Genomic DNA, 18,897 nt, shown 5'->3' with positions numbered 1-18,897 from the left:
GATTGCCCTGTTCCTGCACAGGTAGTGCAGGAACAGGGCAACTCGTGGCAAAGGTGGAACAAGCTCCGATCACTAATCTTAATATTTACCTTTAATGCCAAAACACATCTCCAAGAAGGGGATGTATGATGTTTTGTATTAAAGGCAAGGGGCCACTACCCAGACCGGTTTCGACCTTTATTGAGGTCTCGTCAGTGGGAGCTAGGCTTAGAAATACCAAGATTTAGTAATCTTGGTATTTCTTGGTAACCATCATACATCCCCTTCTTGGAGATGTGTTTTGGCATTAAAGGTAAATATTAAGATTAGTGATCGGAGCTTGTTCCACCTTTGCCACGAGTTGCCCTGTTCCTGCACTACCTGTGGGATCAGTTAGACTTGCATCAATTGCAGGCGCAAACTTGACTTTTAGTCTGTTTGCTTACTTGGGAAATGGAGTAAAACCAGGTTTAAATTTGCTTGGTATCTTTAACATATATTTATACCCAAGGTAAAAATACTTTCTACATTTATATCTCCTCCAGAGATTTTTATTTAATAAGGTTAAAACACCTTATGGTAACTTGTTTTGGCGAAATACTTACAAGCTCTGTATTACTAAATCTTGGTATTTCTAAGCCTAGCTCCCACTGACGAGACCTCAATAAAGGTCGAAACCGGTCTGGGTAGTGGCCCCTTGCCTTTAATACAAAACATCATACATCCCCTTCTTGGAGATGTGTTTTGGCATTAAAGGTAAATATTAAGATTAGTGATCGGAGCTTGTTCCACCTTTGCCACGAGTTGCCCTGTTCCTGCACTACCTGTGGGATCAGTTAGACTTGCATCAATTGCAGGCGCAAACTTGACTTTTAGTCTGTTTGCTTACTTGGGAAATGGAGTAAAACCAGGTTTAAATTTGCTTGGTATCTTTAACATATATTTATACCCAAGGTAAAAATACTTTCTACATATATATATATATATATATATATATATATATAACTGCACATTATTAAAAATTGTACTAATGAATACATCAGAACTACAAATTTACTGCATCATGCATTATATAATCACGCGCATTTTTTGTCCCTTCCTTCTGATGCCAAATACTATAGAAGGAAGGATAAGGGGGTATCATGTGGGGGGTACCGCTATTATCTCATTTGGAATATTTCTAACAATGCAGAATACTACAATTAGTGATTTAGATACTTATCAACCTATCTATAATTTATATAAAAACAGTTCTACTTAAAAAGATGTCTGTAATCTAACATCGCAAAAGAAGACTTATAGGTTCGATTCTAATCGATAACTACAGGCATTTTTTTTTTCAGCAGGTTTCCTAGTTAGTCAATCCTTTACGCCGTAAGCATGATTTTTTTCCCACAAGAAGCAACTCAATTTTTTAAACCGCACAACTCAGAAAAAATAACTAGAGAATGCGTATGATATTCGAGTAATAATATAATAATGCTAGTTAGGATCAGAAACATGATTCGTCACTTAATTGCAGAAAATAGCAAAGGGCGAAAATTGGATGACTACCGAATTCCGAAAGCTATGGATAGTAGAAGAATGCCGCTTCGATGGAAAAAAAGGAGTCAAACATCTCTCTCTCTCTCTTATTTCGCGTTCTAAAAGCGCGTTAATTATTTTTTTTATTACATTTCATAGAGATCCAGAAAGCTTTTGCAGGAGGCCTCTCCACCCTATATTGCTCTACCTCAAAGCGACATACACTCGGCTTAGCGGAGAGGTGACAATCATCAAGAGAGAAAGATAAAGGACTGTAAAGTCATATGGGGGGTTGTCAATATGAAACGTGAAACAGTATTCTGATTCCTTCTTAATGAAAAAGTTATAACGCAATCGTTAGGATATTAAACAATCAGTGTTTTGGTCAAATATGGTAGCAAGATTAGCATTAAAAAATGAACATATCAAAAGTACAGCTGTACTTTAAGTAATACACGAGAGATTAAACTCTTATACTGTGTTTTAACAGAACCTTTGGAGACTATACCGAAGAAAGTTTATTAATTATCAGAGAGCTAAGGTTGAGAAAGACAATGAAGAGTAATAGTAAAATAGGGTTTAGGAGAAAGAAATGAAGGAGGATTGCGATCTATAATATCAAGAGATTAAAAGATTACAGCGAAAGGATCACAGAAAATACACATAGTCATCAAATGATAAAAAAAACTAGAAATATGACAGACATCATTATGATCAAAAGGAGTAAGATTAATATAAGAGCAAACAACATTTCAAAGCGTATTCATATTTTCGGATTATAGTTACATCATCAGTGGACCTAACAGGCACTTAATCGTCCACGACCTTTCCAACTATTCTTGGATTTCGCAACCGTAACTCGAGGATAAGGTGGTTAGCCCTATACCTCCCGATGTGTGCTATGTCTGTAGATGCGTGTGTTCACGGGACCGGTTTACCTGTTCTGGGGGACGAAAAACCCGAGTTTCCGGGTTAAAAAAGAAATGTATGAAACTGGCTAACTCACCTTTCGTCGAGGATCGTAGTTTAGTTAGGAAATATCAAGATGAATTTTAAAAATATACGACCACTTCAGAGACAAAGTGAAAAAACAAGGATAAATGACCAGAGGCTGAATAGTCCTTGAAAAAACGTAAGAGCAGAAGAAATAATAAAAGATATTTGTGGAACCAGATCTAAAATTGCAAGCGATTAAAAAAAATAAATGAATTACCAATGAGATGATGAAGATGGTAAAGATGAGAATCGTGAAGTGAAGTTTTGCAATGCTGGACAAGATATAGTATTGAGCTATGCGAGGTGCGACAATAATTAAAGAATCTGCTTTAATTCTTGAATCGAGACTGATATCACCTTCAAGTATTGATGGTGAAAAGGATATGCTAATCGAAGAATTAGGAAAAGCAATGAAACAGCTAAAAAATAATAGAAGTCCTGATGGAGTAAGCTATATTATGCAGATATACAGACTAGGTAATGCCACGTAAAATGGTGCCAAAGGGGGGACAAACTCGATATTAATGACACACAAATGCGAAAATTATAAAAGGAATTGCTCTAAACAAGTCATCTTATTGTATTATGGGGATACATGATGATACATAATACAATAAGATGAATAATACCATCATCGAGGCGCTGATGATGGTATTAGCAAAAAGAAAGCAAACAGAGGTGCGTCTAGCGAACACATAAAGAGGACTCTAAGAAAGACAGAAGATATTGGCACTAGGATTCATAAGGAAGGAGGTTCGGTGAAAGAATTAGAATGTTTTTGCTTCTTTTGTTGACTTTGGAAAGCCAGATGATTTTAACTCCGACCAAGTTACATACCAGATGGAGACTCGGTCGGAGTCCAAACTGCTCGGAATAGATAACAATTGTTGGCGTTAGTTATAATAATAATAATAATAAGAAGAAGAAGACGGCTATAATAATGTAGAGGTATGACCAAAATAGGTAACGAATTAGGAAATTGGTTTAGAACGTGTACAGGTACGAAATTAGATATAAAGAAGTTTTAAACGCGACTGATCCAAAGAAGATCAGCATTGGTGTACAACGAACGTTATGTAGGAACTTAGATATTCAAATTTTTTGTGAGCATGTGTCCATTGTTGTGCACGTTCACAGGATGTTGTTTGCGTATTTGGCTGGTCTCAGCTAGGAAATGTTCAGACAGATCAATGCTAGGGTGTATATTCAGGTGTACAGGGTCTAATAACATCTCCAAAGATTCCCACATTTTTGTTTTGGTCTTGTAACAACAGCGGTGCAAGATCTCGGAATCATTCCTTACCCAATGTCCCCAAGGAGTTTAGAAAATTGTACTGAAATGGAACCTTTGATTTACCACCAGAGAAAGTCTTTGTAAGTTTCAGGAGTCTCATAAAGTGGGATGAGAGGACGGAAAGATCGGAGTGCTAATGAGTATTATCTCTACTCATTTCATAAGTATTTTTTAAACTCTTGTTTAATTGCGACTCTCCAACAGAATAATAATTATTATTATTATTATTCGTGACACCTCCAAAGAGTCCGAAGAGTCATCACGGGAGGACGCCTACTGTACAACTCCCCGTCTCCAACACTACACCTACAGTAATTATGGTCCAATACCCAGCACATATCCGTGCGATGAAGTTCATTTTGCTGCCACATTCTTCCGTTTCAATAATTACTGTAGCATGATCTTCATTTGCCAGCAAGATCACTATGTGGATGTTCGTTCGTAGCTTCTTTAGAGCAAATCTCTCTCTCTCTCTCTCTCTCTTTCGAGTGGTGGCGTAAGACTGTCAGCTGGAGATGACGTTGTATTTATTAAGAGCATATTTAAAACGGGTAAGAAAAGCTTTCTGTTAAGGAGGAGGCTACAAACTCAATTTTTTGTTAAAAGAAGTTCTTTCGCTACTTTTCTTCGAGACAGACTGCAAAGTTTATGCTTTGCCAAGAACAACTCGTTTGGATATTTTTACTTATTCGATAATTTTTCCTTACGGAAGGCAGACCTCGAGGTTTCATCACGTGTATCTGCTTTTAAGACCTTTGTTGCCGGCCTGGTTGACCGAGTGATTAGCGTATCCGCTCTCCACCAGCCAAAAGGCTGCGGGTTCGAATCCCGCCGTGGGCATGGATGTTTGTGATTGTTTGTGAAAATATTAGTGGTGGTCGGCGGTAGATGGCGTTGGTGGATGTGGTGATGGAGACGGAGAGTCGTGGAGTACATGCCCTCCCTCGATGAGTCTTCGGACTCCCTGGAGGTGTCACGTAATAGTAATAATAGTAATATATTAAATTAAAATCCACTAAAACTTTTTATTCCAAAAAGTGAGTGAGCGAGGCAGTTTTAAGTCCTAACTTTTTTGGAAACCGGGAGGCAGCTAAATCCACCCTCAGCCAATCACAGATAGCTGGCTGAAGACTACCAATGATTTTAAATGGCATCCGGGGAAGAGAGTAAGGCAGTCAACTGCCGCCATTTCGTAGTCCCTTACCTTAACACTGTATATTACTGTAGGGGTTCTGTGAATTCTGTGGTCGATTTTCTTGAGTATACTTACCTATGTCAGAGATTGACTAACTTGAAAAGAGGTTGCAGATAAACTCAGAAAAAGTTTCTCTAGTCGGGAACCAGAATCGAACACTCTTTCTTCAGACCGCTCTTTCTGCATGCCTTCAATTATGTACATAAATTAAACTGTTAACTGATAAATTTATAATTTATTAAGTATCATTTAATTAATATTTTATGTAGATAATTATTACCAGTAGCTGTAGTTCTGTCGTTAATAAAAACAACTCCGTTGAGGCAATAAACTTCCACTATAATTAAAATTAAAAAAAAAAAAGTTTATACTATTTCCTTAAGGGGAAACAAATAATGCACTTGCAGCAAATGAAGTCCTGATGAGTAACAAGTCAGTTTGAGGAAAGGCTATTTGTTAAAACAGGACTGTCAGAGTTGGCAACATTGGTTAACTTAAATCAGTCGGTACTATTTGCGGAGACATTTGATGACAGTGAGTTGCTTGTCGACATCCGTAGCTCAGTCGGTTTTTCGACGATGTCCTTTGGTTGGAAAGACATGGGTTTGAATCCGGGCTCTTTCTAAAGACCTGACTTTTCATCTGAAGGTGAGTTAATTGGTCTCATACTGTGCGGAAGGGTTATTCCTTCCACAAAACAGGCAAATCGGCCAGAAGAACACCCGCAATGTACAGACACAGGACACTCTGGGCATAAGGATTAATAAGGATCAGATAAATACCCATCTGATCCTCCGCAGCGTTTTCCTATTACAGCTCTGGTGCTATCACTTTCAAGCATAGCAATCAGAGTAGAATAACTCTCTAAGATTTTCGTTGGAAGTTTTATCTTTACCTTCAAAATAATTTAAATATTAAGCAGATCAACTAAATAAAAACAGAAAGACGCGGGCAGAATTATCACGAATAACAGAATTAAATATTTCGTAACGCAACAGATAGGATCACGAGATCTATCCATGCATATGCAAAAATAGTTTATTAGATTTCCGTAGATGTCCCTGTAGTGGCCAAACAGATGGCAGTGAATCATCTGTCGCTAGACAAAATACACTGGCCTCATAGCCTTGTATGCTTTTGTAGTAATTTCAAAAAAAAAAAAAAAAATCTAGTTTCCAAAAAAAGAAATCTAGACAATAGGGGACGTCAGGCTGATGAAATAACCATACACTTCTTGTGGAAAAAAAGTCAACAGATTCCATAGTGTGAGAAACAAACAGTCATAGCCCACCTTGATAAGATGTAGGACTTCCCTTCGTTGTGATGACTGCAGAAATCCTACGAGGAATAGTTTCCAGAAACGTACGATAGCCATCAATGGAAAATTTAAACCATTCTTCCTGTAGGCATGTAACGAGGTCCTGGACTGTTGTGGGACGAACGATCTTTATCCTCACCGGACATTTTAATTCATCCTACAGAAGGGGTTGAAATCAAAGCTCTGCGGAGGCCATTCAAGTGTGGTGACATTCATGTGAACAAACCACGCAGTTACAGCAGCACCCTTATAACAAAATGGTGTATTATCTTTCTGAAAGAGGCAATAGTCAGTTCCGTAGAAACGTCACAAAGAAAGAAGCATTGCATTAGCCAAAATGTTCAGATACCTCTTGGAGTTATGGGTCCGAGGCCAAACCAGGAAACACAGAACCATACCATCACATCGCCACGTCCGAATTTCATACTTGGGATTACGCACTCTGGTAGGAGACATTTACCCGGCATCCATCATACCCGCCCATCTTCTCGGTAGAGGGTGGAGCGTGATTGGTTGCTTCATAACACAGCTTTCCAAGCTTCCACCTCCCACTGTAAATGCCCTTTGGACTACTAAAGACAACGCTGCATATGGATTCAGGTAATGTGGTAATGTTGACTCTCTTCGCTTCCATCTCAGGATGGTATCACTGACTACTGAATTGGAATGGCCCAATTTGTCAACTATTTGCCGAACAACATCGCATCCTAATCACAACGCCTCTTTCAAACTCCGTCAGTTCTTTTTTTTCAAACTAAAACGTGAAAGATAGCCATATCACAGAAGAAAATATAGTGGAGAAATACATGATCATCATCTATCCTCAATAACATTTCCAATGCAAAGGTGTTCCGATTAGTTTTATCGTGTGCTGTTTTGTAACTTCAAGACTACAGTCTTTTATCCACAAAATTCAGATTAAATACGCAGTTCGCGACTGGCCGAACCAACGGATTTACTGAGGATTACGTTGAAAAGCATCTCGTGTCCTTTCCTGCATTCTTTCCTGCAAACAGCACCTGCATTCGTCCTCAATACAGATCGAGTTTCGAACAGTTAAACCAGATGTCTCACTGCGAGACAGCATAGACAGGATCTATCTGAGATAAATCATGTATGAGGACACGTCCCACTGCGCATGAGGACTTAACAGATTAAGAATATTAGTCAACAAATGTTGAGAACATTAAATTCAAAAGATTCTTAAATTTTTATTATTTATTTAATTTATAATTTATTTATATTCTTATTTATTTAATTCATAGTTTTATTTATATTTTTAAGAATATAAATAAAATTATAAATTAAATAGAAATAGAAAATAAAGAAACATTTCTAAAACGTTTTCTTATTAAGTATTCCATAATGTTTAATGTGCTATGCAGGAGAAAGAAACAAATGCAATCTAATGGTTAATAAAAAATAATTATTATTATTATTATTGAAGACGGAGTATCACATACCTTTCCGTTTAGATGTGTCCGTAACATTCGAATTAGAGTTGACATTCTGTTTAGAGTCTGAAATTAATATTATATGAATATCATATTATTAATATGAAATTAATAATATATATATATATATATATACTGTATATATATATATAATAACTTTTTTCCCATATATAATTTCAACCCTGCAGTAAACATATTTTCCAATGTTTTGAAAGAAAAAGGAAAGCTATTTGTGTTAGCATAAATTCTTGATTAATTCCACCAATTATCTTTTTTTTTAAATTGCATGGTATACAGTTTTGAATGAAAATAAATATCTAAAGTTACATTCAACATCTCAGAAACGCAAATAAAATGAAATTAATGTTACCCATGATTCTTTGCACATCGTCTCGGGACTTGTAAACAATGTCTCAGCAGTCACTTCACGTTTCCTACAAAAGCTAACGTACCGGTATTTATCATCCGTTTTACAGAGCTATCACAAACACAGCACTTGAAAATTGTAATTCTGATAGATATGGAAGATTATAGCACGGTAATAAAAATAACTCTGCGATTTCGTGTTTTCTTTCTATTTATGATATTTATACATATATACACACACACTGTTTCTGATAGGGGGAAAAAACTATAATTTACACTAATTTGTTAGGAAATAACGTAATTATTTAAATTTAAATAATGTTTATTAATATATCATGTCTAATATGAAAAGGAGATATATTTCATAAAATTCTTGATTTATTTTATTTCTTTTAGAAAAAATAATGTAACTCATATTTTACACTAAAATTATTACTCAATATTTTAAATAATTTAAAATTGTTTTGAAACTCTACGAAATTAGAATACACCTTTAAATTTTCTCTATTATAATTTTATTATAAAAATAGTTATATTTTTCGCTTATATATGTGAATTCAGGGCAGATGCGTCAACAACGAGATTGGTTCATTCAATCCAATATCCTTGGAGGGTAATGGATTGCAATGCTGTAGCTAATGAAGTTCTAACTGAGGCTCGGCTATTGCTGTTACCCTCCTGCCATGATCAGAGCTTTAATTGCTCAATAACACCTTATCCCTACACTGTCCTCTACAGATAACGGGGAAGATGAAAAGCATTCTTGTTTCGCCCCTTTAAGCCAGTCCTTATAAGGATAACGCTTATGTGAATTCCCTAGCCAAAACAACAGGGAACATTTAAACAAAAGACGCAGAACTACTGAAATCCAGATGGAAGAAGATTCACCAATACCGGTTGTCCCGAGGAACACTGAAAAGCTTCTCCCTGTTATGTTATATTAACCACGTCGCCGTCAATGTGGATAAAATACATCACTCCTCTACACTTCGTATCCATCACATATTTCAATGTATTATCAATGCTTTACAATTTTAATATGCACTTCGCATCCATGGTAACTTGGACGTATATACGTCCTGGCAGGTTGGGTGATTAAGGGACAAGGATAAATGGACTATTGTCTCATCAGCCTTTAGGGACCATAACATCTCATATTCTTGGGCTAAAAACTAAGAGGAAGGAATCAAAATCCAGCCAGCCTCAGTAACTGACTATAGAATGACAAAGCTAATGGACAACAAAAGTCTTCCCTGCCATACATTTGCTTTACTTAGTGTAAAGAATTTGAAGGTGGCACTTCGCTGAGTCACCGAAGTTGTCACCCCCCTCCCCTGACGAAATCACTGTTGACCTTATGAGTCAGGGCCTGACTCCAGTCAAAGTGAGCAGGATGCTCAGGGAAGATAAACAGTGTATGCCACTGGTGCTGATAGAGATTGACAAGATGCAGAAAAAAATATACGAACTGACTGCTATCTGTGGCCTCAGATTTCCACTGAGCCATTAAGGAAAAAGTCGTCAGCTGGGCAGTGCCAAAGTTTTCGCCATGCCCAAAAACTATGCAAGGCCAACTTCAGGTAACTAAAATGCGGCGAGGGCCCTCAGACTATCACATGCACCAAACCAAAATCCATGCCAGCTAAATGGGCTAACTCGTAGGACATCACCCTGCCAACTACAAGGGGGTGAATTGCACACCCAAAGAATCGCGGGTCAGAAAAAGCTGCCCTTCCACCACCCCGTAACGACACTCAAAGCAGCTGCGCAGGTCGCCCTCCGGTTCAAATCATCTCCAATTAGACAACTCAGGAAGGAAAACACACTGCAGCAGTGCAGTGTGTTTTCCTTCCTGTGTTACACAGTGACCAAAACTTATGCCGAGGCCCCACGAGCTAAGGCTGTTCCATCCCACGAATAAATAAGCTCCAATCTAACGTCAGTATTAACTGCCTCACCAGCTTGTTACACTACCATGTTACAGGAATTCAGCATGACAAATCCTTCGCCATCCTCCACGGAAAGATTCCTGCAACGTACCCATTCAATTCTGAAAGCTCTCATCATGAATAAAAGAAAATATAAGCCCTCATCCTCATTGTGTGGAACAGTGAGGACGAGGGCTTGGAACTGCAAGAGTTCACTCACAGATACAATCCTGATATAGTCTTAGTAAATGAAACACATCTCAGGCCGGCTGATAGCCCTAAATTACGGACTACGTGATGTATAAAACAGACAGAGTTATGGCCAGTGGAGGAGGCACAGCAGTATTCATCAAAAATTATTTAAGCCATAACGTCCTGACCAACCCAAGAACCTTGAGTTCTTTGGTTGAAGTTCATACTAACAATACCAGCAGCATCAAAATCTATGCTGCATACAACCACCTAGCATCCCACTGTTGGCATATGATTTGGATTCCATTCTAGGCTCTACTGATTCCATTATTATGTATGGAGAATTCAACGCCAAACACACAGCTTGGTACAGCTCCACAATCAACAATAAACGTCGTACACTAAACAATTACTCAACCCAAAACTCAATAGTCATAGCCGGACCTACAGACCCCACTCATCACAACCCAGTTGGAAGCTCAGATGTACTTGACATAGTCATCCTCAGAAACATTAGATACCAGTATCAGCTGGGAGCGCTAAACGAACTGTCTTCTGACCACAATCCCATCCTCGGTACGCTCAAGCAACTTACTCCTCCGCACTCCTTTATACCTTGAGACAAACTCTCTAGAATTCTCCCGGAGCACATTGGCACAGCCCCTGTTAATCACAATAAAGAGGAGATAGACTTTGCTGTAAACAACCCACCAGTCAAATCAAAAAAAGCAATAAATTCACTTACCCAAACTACAGTCTTTCACCCGATCAGTCAGATTCCCAAGGAAATCATGGACCTAATAAGAGCAAAAAAAAAACAAAGCTCGAAAAAGATACCACAACACAAGAGCCCCACAAGATAAAACAATGCCGAACAGATTAAATCGGCAAGTCCGTGAAGCTCTTCAAAAGCACCGAAACCTTGATTGGGAAACCAAACTAACTAACCTAAACCCAGAAGACAACTCCATCTAGACATTCTTGCGATTTCTTCGCACTAAAAGGCAACTTATACCCCCATTACAGACCAAGAAGGGAGTAGCCCACACTCACAAAGAAAAAGCAGAAGCTCTAATAGACAACTTGGAAACACAATGTAACCCCTCTCATGAAAATTTAAACATCATCCTTATCTACAAAATTCACCGCCGTGTCAGGCAAGTCTTAAGACAACAAAAGGATAATTCGGAACTACATCTACTTCTCCTGCAGAAATAACAAATATTACAGCCCATCTGAACAACAAAAAGGCTCCAGTTCCAGATGGCATCACCAACAGAATAATAAAATTACTACCCAGAAAAGCTATAATTCATTTACTCAACATAATCAACGCTACTCTCTGATTTCAGCACTTTCCAACAACCTGGAAGACTGCCGACATCATTCTTATCAAAAAGATTGGAAAGAACCCCCAACTCCCAGAAAGCTACAGACCTATCATATATCCTGTCTTGGTAAGGTCGCTGAAAAAGTTATTCTTACAAGACTTCAATCTGAAGCGGACAAGTTAGGAATCATTCCAAACGAGCAATTTGCATTCCGCAAAGACCATAATACTGTACAACAGATACATAGACTGGTTGAGCAAATCACAAAAGGCTTCAATTGTAACTTCCATACAGCTGCAGTCTTCATAGATGTTGCAAAGGCTTTTGACAAGGTGTGGCATCAGGGTCTGCTTTATAAACTCATAAACTTCAACCTACAATCAAGCTAATAAAAATGATCGATGCATACCTTAAATACAGATATATGAAAGTCAAAATGAATGAAATTATATCAACTAGAACCAAAATCGTGGCTGGTGTGTCTCAGGGCTCTCTTGGCCCCCTTTAATTTTCAATCTACATAGCTGACATCCCCCAAACCCTAGTACAACCATTACTGCATTATATGCAGATGACACGGCTCTACTAGCAAGATCATTCACCCCACTGACTGGCAATCAGTAGGCTCCAAAACAGTATTCATATACTAGAAAAATGGCTGATGGACTAGAGGATACAAGTAAGCCCACAAAAAGTACAGCTATAATGTTTTCCAAAAAGAAGGTCCAGAGCAAGAAAGACATACACCTATTAGGGGTTAAGATTCCATGGCAGACAGAAGTTAAATACCTCGGCCTGCTGCTTGACAAAAAACTTCAATTCAGCAATCACATAAAACACGTTGGCTCGAAAACATCTAGAGCAATAGCGCAAGTTTACCCCACAATCAACAGCAGAAGCAAGCTGGATGTACGTAACAAACTACTCATATACAGGATGGTAATACGCCCAGTCATCACTTACGCATCTCTTGCTTAGAGCCATACCTCGAATACAAACATTCAAAAACTGCAGAGGATACAGAACAAATGCCAGGATGATTCTGGATGCCCCATGGTTCATAAGAAACTCCAAGATTCACAGAGGTCAACATTCCTTATATTTCCTCTCTTCTCCACGATCTAGCATAAAAGTTCTTCATCAAGGCAAGTAATCATCCAAACCCGCTGATCAAACAAGCTTCGGACTACAATGAAGCGGAATACTACAAATATAAAAGACCCAAATCAATCTTACGCTCAGATGAACACAACTAATCTCAACACCCTCACGGTCGAGCCTAGAGCTCAATAACACTCCAATCAAAAACTGCCCCTCACAAACAAAGGGGAACATGAAAAGCATTAGTGATTTACCCATCAAACCAGCAATGTTCTGCATTCTGCGTCGCTTATGTGAAAAAAATAAATAAAAATACAAAAATGTCTGAGCCCATCCACGGTTCAAATGTATAGTGCACAATTCGTGGGTGGGAATACATCTCTGTCTCATACCCGCGCCCAATAATTTTCTTCATTTGTAAGGAAGATGCGGATGTCACGTTGTGCATTGTGATTGTTTATATTTCTTTCAGAAATAAAGACGTAACTTATATTTTACATAAAATCAATGAATCAAAATTTTAAAACGTTTAAAATAGTACGTAAAATTCTACGAAATTCGAATACACCTCTAAATGTTCTCTATTATAATTATATTATAGCAATACATGTAAATGCTGTTGTGGTGGTTGAATCCAATACCCCTGGAGGGTAATGGATGGCAATGCTGTAGCCAGTGAAGTTCTAACTGAGGCGCGGCTATTGCTGTTACTCTCCTGCCATGATCAGAGCTTCAATTAATAGCTCAATAACACCTTATCCCTACACTGTCCTCTACAGATAACGGGGAAGATGAAAAGCATTCTTGCTTCGCCCCTTTAAGCCAGTCCTTATATAAGGATAAGGACTGTTGTGGTGGAGCAGGAAGGTCTCAATCGACCGTGAGATGCGGTGATTGATTCATTCAATCCAATACCCTTGGAGGGTAATGGATGGCAATGCTGTAGCCAATGAAGCTCTAACTGAGGCTCGGCTATTGCTGTTACCCTCCTGCAATGATCAGAGCTTTAATAATATAAGGCTGTTGTGGTGGGAGTGAGTGAAAAGATGGCGTCTCGCGTGTTAGTGTTTCGTGTTGTGTATTTTTGATGGTGAATTGTATGATATGTATATATAGAGGTAAGCGTTCTTCATTTTCTGAAATTTCATATGCTATTGATTTGTACATTTAGCTAATCGCTCGATATTGCTGGCAATCCTTTTCATCTGCAATATCCTCTACAAAATTTCTGCTGGCAGGTCTCAAGACCTGCGGGATTTCTAATTGCGATCATAAGCAATTTTCCAATCACTACCTACTAGATATAACAACAAATAAAACAGACATGGATAATATTACTGATCTGCTAGAGCATCTAAGCAAAGAACAAGCATTAAAATTGTTTAAACTACTGCTTAAAAAATTTGATACTGAATGGCCAGGTTTCCTGAAACTGTACACACAGCCTGAGGAATCCGATGATATGGACGGCGAAGTGGAAGAATCAATGACACATCCATCTCCCTGCCCGAGAGCCCCAGTCAGACGGTCTTCACAGGAGAACAGACGGGCAAGAGACGTAGAATCGAGGAAGATCATGTGGAAAACGAAACTCCCTCACAAACAGTCCCGGAAAAAAGGGAAAAGGTCCCTCCGGTAATTCTCCGTGAAAAGGAAAAATGGACCACAGTTGCAAGAAACCTAAGAGAACATAAAATTGGATACTCCTGGGCCAAAAACACCGACGAAGGTGTAAAAATTCAACCAACAACAGTGACAGACTACAGAGGAATAACAAAAATGATGGATAACAACAAACTACAGTACCACACCTTCGCACTAAGCAGCGAAAGAAATCTAAAGGTTGTACTGCGAGGTGTCACAGAAGGCATTACCTCCGAGGAGATCGCGGCTGACCTTACCCAGCAGGGCCTAACACCTATCAAAGTCAGCCGGATGTACAGATCCGATAAACAACCAATGCCATTAGTATTGGTTGAGATACAGAACACACAAAGACAAATTTATGACATAACTGCGGTCTGTGGACTTAAAATATCAACAGAGCCACTCAGGAAAAGGGCATCAGCAGGGCAATGCCATCGTTGCCAAAAGTTTGGTCATGCCCAAAGACTCTGTAAAGCCGAGTTCAGATGCCTGAAGTGTGGCGAGAAGCATCAAACCATTACATGCACAAAAGCAAGAACCACACCAGCCAAATGTGCCAACTGTGGAGGTCCCCACCCAGCAAACTATAAAGGATGCAGCCACCATCCCAGAAATCACGGAACTACAAGACCCGTCCAACCTCCCCAATCTGGACCACCAATCAAAGCATCTCTGCTGCACAGTCATCAAACCATCAAAACCCAAGCCATAAAAGTCAGGAAAGGGCTCAACCTTCCACCAAGACCTATGCTGAAGCAGCCCGCCCAAAGGACACAATACAAAGCAATCAAATAGGCTCCAACATCACAGCAATACTGACTGCTTCGCTAGCCACTATGCTCCAGGAATTCAGCAGAACAAACCCAACTCCATCCTCCACAAAGAGATTCCTGCAAGGAACCCATTCCATACTCACAGCACTCAACTATGAATAAAACAAAAGTAAAACCTAACTCGCTTCTAATTGCAGCCTGGAATGCCAATGGCCTCACCAACAAAACATTAGAACTACAGGAATTCGCACAAAGACACAACCCGGACATAATGCTGATCAACGAGACCCACCTAAGACCTGCCAACAACCCAAAAGTGAGAGGATACACAATATACCGAACGGATAGACTCAGCTCCAGAGGGGGAGGCACTGCCATCTACATCAAACCATACCTCCACCACAATGCCATATCCAACCCACAGACTACAAACCTGGAAACCACAGGAATACAAGTCCACACAAACAATGCTGGAAGCCTCAAGATATTTGCTGCCTACAACTCACCAAGCAATCCTCTACTGACAACAGACCTGGATGCAGTCCTCGGCACCACAGACCCCACCATCATAGTAGGTGACTTGAACGCCAAACACACAGCATGGTTCAGCACCACCAACAACAAAAGTGGTCGCATACTACACAACTATTCAACACTTAACTCAGTTGTGGTAGCAGGACCCACTGAGCACACTCATTACAGCCCTCATGGCAGATCAGATGTACTTGACATAGTTATCCTTAGAAACATCAGTTATCAATACAAACTAGAGACGCTCAATGAACTATCATCCGACCACAACCCAGTCCTGATCAAACTTGGCACGCAAGATCAACTGGCCCACCAGCACACCTTCATATCCTGGGATAGGCTAGCTAAAATCCTACCAGAATACATTGGTCCTGTACCAATCATCCACAAAAAAGAAGACATAGATGAAGCAATAAGCAATTTAACAAGCCAAATTAAAAAAGCACTAGAAGCAGTCATCAAAACCACAACCAACCACCCATCCGGTCGGCTCCCAGAAAACATAATGGACCTCATCAGAACAAAAAACAAAGCCAGGAAAAGATACCACAACACAAGAGCTCCACAGGACAAGAAAACTCTGAACAAGTTGAACAACCAAGTCAGAAAAGCACTTCAAATCCACAGGAACCAAGATTGGAACAATAAACTATCATCACTCAACCCAGAAGATCACACAATATGGAAATTTCTGAAGATTCTGCGCACTAAACACAATCCCCTACCGCCCATGCAAACTGCTCATGGAACGGCGCACACTGATAAAGAAAAAGCAGAAGCAATAGCAGAAAACCTAGAAAAACAACGCAGCCCGTCATATGATAATATAAACATCACCCACATATATAAAGTCCACCAGCAGGTCAAGCGTACCTTAAATCAGTCCGAAGACAAACCAGCCAGCATCACCCACACTACTCCAGTTGAAATAACCAACATCATAAAACATCTAAACAACAAAAAAAGCTCCAGGGCCAGATGGAATTACTAACAGAATCATCAAATTACTTCCTAGAAAGGCTATTATGCACCTGGTTAACATAACCAATGCAATATTGAGGATACAACACTTCCCCTCTGCATGGAAAACAGCAGACATCATACCAATAAAAAAGCCAGGAAACAATCCGCAACTCCCGCAAAGCTACCGTCGAATAAGCCTGCTCTCCAACCTGGGAAAGATTGCTGAAAAAATTATCCTTTCAAGACTACAAGAAAAATCAGACCAATTAGGAATAATCCCAAACGAACAATTCGGCTTCCGCCGTATGCACAGCGCAGTGCAACAAATACACAGACTACTGGAGCATATCACTCAAGGATACAACTGGAACCTTCACACAGCTGCAGTTTTTCTGGATATTGCCAAGGCCTTTGATAAGGTATGGCATCAAGGATTACTCTATAAACTCATTCAGGCCAACATACCAACAAACCTTACCCGTCTAATAAAATCATACCTCACTGACAGATGCATGCAGATAAAAATAAATGGCACCATCTCAACTAGGCGCAAAATCCTGGCAGGAGTACCTCAGGGATCTCTTTTGGCTCCTTTACTTTTCACAATCTACGTGGCTGACATTCCACAGAACCTGAGGACTACCATCACAGCCCTATATGCAGACGACACAGCCATAATGACAAGATCTCTCCGCCCACACCTGGCCATCAGTCGTCTCCAGGATACTATCACAAAGCTAGAGAAATGGTTCTCCGACTGGAGGATACAAGTAAACCCCATCAAAAGTTCAGCTATACTCTTCACTAGACGCAAAGCCTTCATCCAAGATGATATTGAACTTCTCGGAAAAAAGATACCATGGCAGACAGAAGCCAAATACCTTGGAGTACAGCTAGACAAAAAGCTAAATTTCAACAGCCATATCAAGCTAAATTTCAACAGCCATATCAAGCTAAATTTCAACAGCCATATCAAGCTCATAGGCACAAAGACATCCAGAACCATAGCCCAACTCTATCCACTGATCAATCGCAACAGCAAATTGGATAAACGCAACAAGCTGTTATTATATAAGATGGTAATTCGACCTGTAATCACATATGCATCCCCGGCATGGAGTCACACATCCAAATCTAACATCCAGAAACTACAGAGGATACAAAACAAATGCCTGCGGATGATCTTAGACGCCCCATGGTTCGTCAGAAACACGCAGATCCACAGAGAAACCGGAACCCCTGACATCCGTTCTCTCCTTCATGACCATGCGGAAAAGTTCTTCAGCAAGGCACATTCTCATCCTAATCCACTAATCAGGCAAGCTTCCAGTTATAGTGAACATGACTATCAAAAACACAAAAGACCCAAGGCAATCCTGCTTTCAGCAGAACAGAGCTAACTCCATAATTCACAAAGTGCGAGCATAAGTCTCACAACCTCCCCCATCAAGCTTCTCCACACAGATAAAGGGGAAAATAAAAAGCATTTTATGCTTCACCCAGCAAGCCAGTAACGTTGTTGTTGTTGTTGTTGCTGTTGTGGTGAAACAGGATCGACCCAGAGATGCGGTGATCAATACCCTTGGAGGGTAATAGATGGCAATGCTGTAGCTAATGAAGTTCTAACTGAGGCTCGGTTATTGCTGTTACCCTCCTGCCATGATTAGAGCTTTATTTATATTTATTTATATAGCTCACACCTTATCCCTACACTGTCCTCTACAGATAACGGGGAACATGAAAAGCATTCTTGCTTCGCCCTTTTAAGCCAATCCTTTAACTAAATAATTATCATGTGATAATGACATTACAGAAAAAATTCAAATGTAATAGAATATTTTCGAGGCGAACTATGAAAACTTTAAAGAGTTAATTGTAATTTCGAAAATTAAACAAAGTATACACCTTTTACGTTCCATGTTGCATGTCACAATCACGTCATAACAAGTTTAAATGTAATTGAATAATTTAATACCGTGATAACATGAAAGAGATATAAACGTAAAAATTGCAAAATATTTAAAAATAACAGGTGTAATTAACTCTATATTTAAACCAAACCTAGTTCAAAAACAAACCAGAATAAAAGTATACAATACATTAGCCCTACCGGTCTTAATGTATGGAAGCGAAATCTGGACAATAAAACAAAAAGACAAACAAAGATTAACAACAACAGAAATGAAGTTTATGAGAAAAACTGCAAAGTATACCCTATTTGATCACAAAAGAAACGAAGAAATTATGAAAGAATTAAACTAAGAACCAGTAATAGAAAAAATTAAAAAATATAAACACAAATGGA

The 18,897-nt window shown here is 39.2% G+C and overlaps 1 protein-coding gene across 1 annotated transcript in view; it reads right to left on the bottom strand.

Moving 5' to 3' along the window:
- LOC150099286 (uncharacterized) overlaps window positions 1–18,897 on the bottom strand; it is a 623,534-nt gene that overhangs the window by 539,782 nt on the left and 64,855 nt on the right. Inside the window, exon 5 of the mRNA XM_090404213.1 lies at window positions 7,770–7,826. Within this exon, the coding sequence (XP_090260339.1) occupies window positions 7,770–7,826 (57 nt within the window). The remainder of the gene's footprint in view (window positions 1–7,769; window positions 7,827–18,897) is intronic.

This window comes from Typopeltis vanoorti, chromosome 14 (assembly GCF_054136105.1).
Source record: "Typopeltis vanoorti isolate ZY-2024b chromosome 14, IOZ_Tvanoo_1.0, whole genome shotgun sequence".
In the NCBI taxonomy this organism is placed as follows: Eukaryota; Metazoa; Arthropoda; class Arachnida; order Uropygi; family Thelyphonidae; genus Typopeltis; species Typopeltis vanoorti.
The sequence above is the reverse complement of the archived record's forward strand: the minus strand, read 5'-3'. Positions and strand labels throughout refer to the sequence as shown.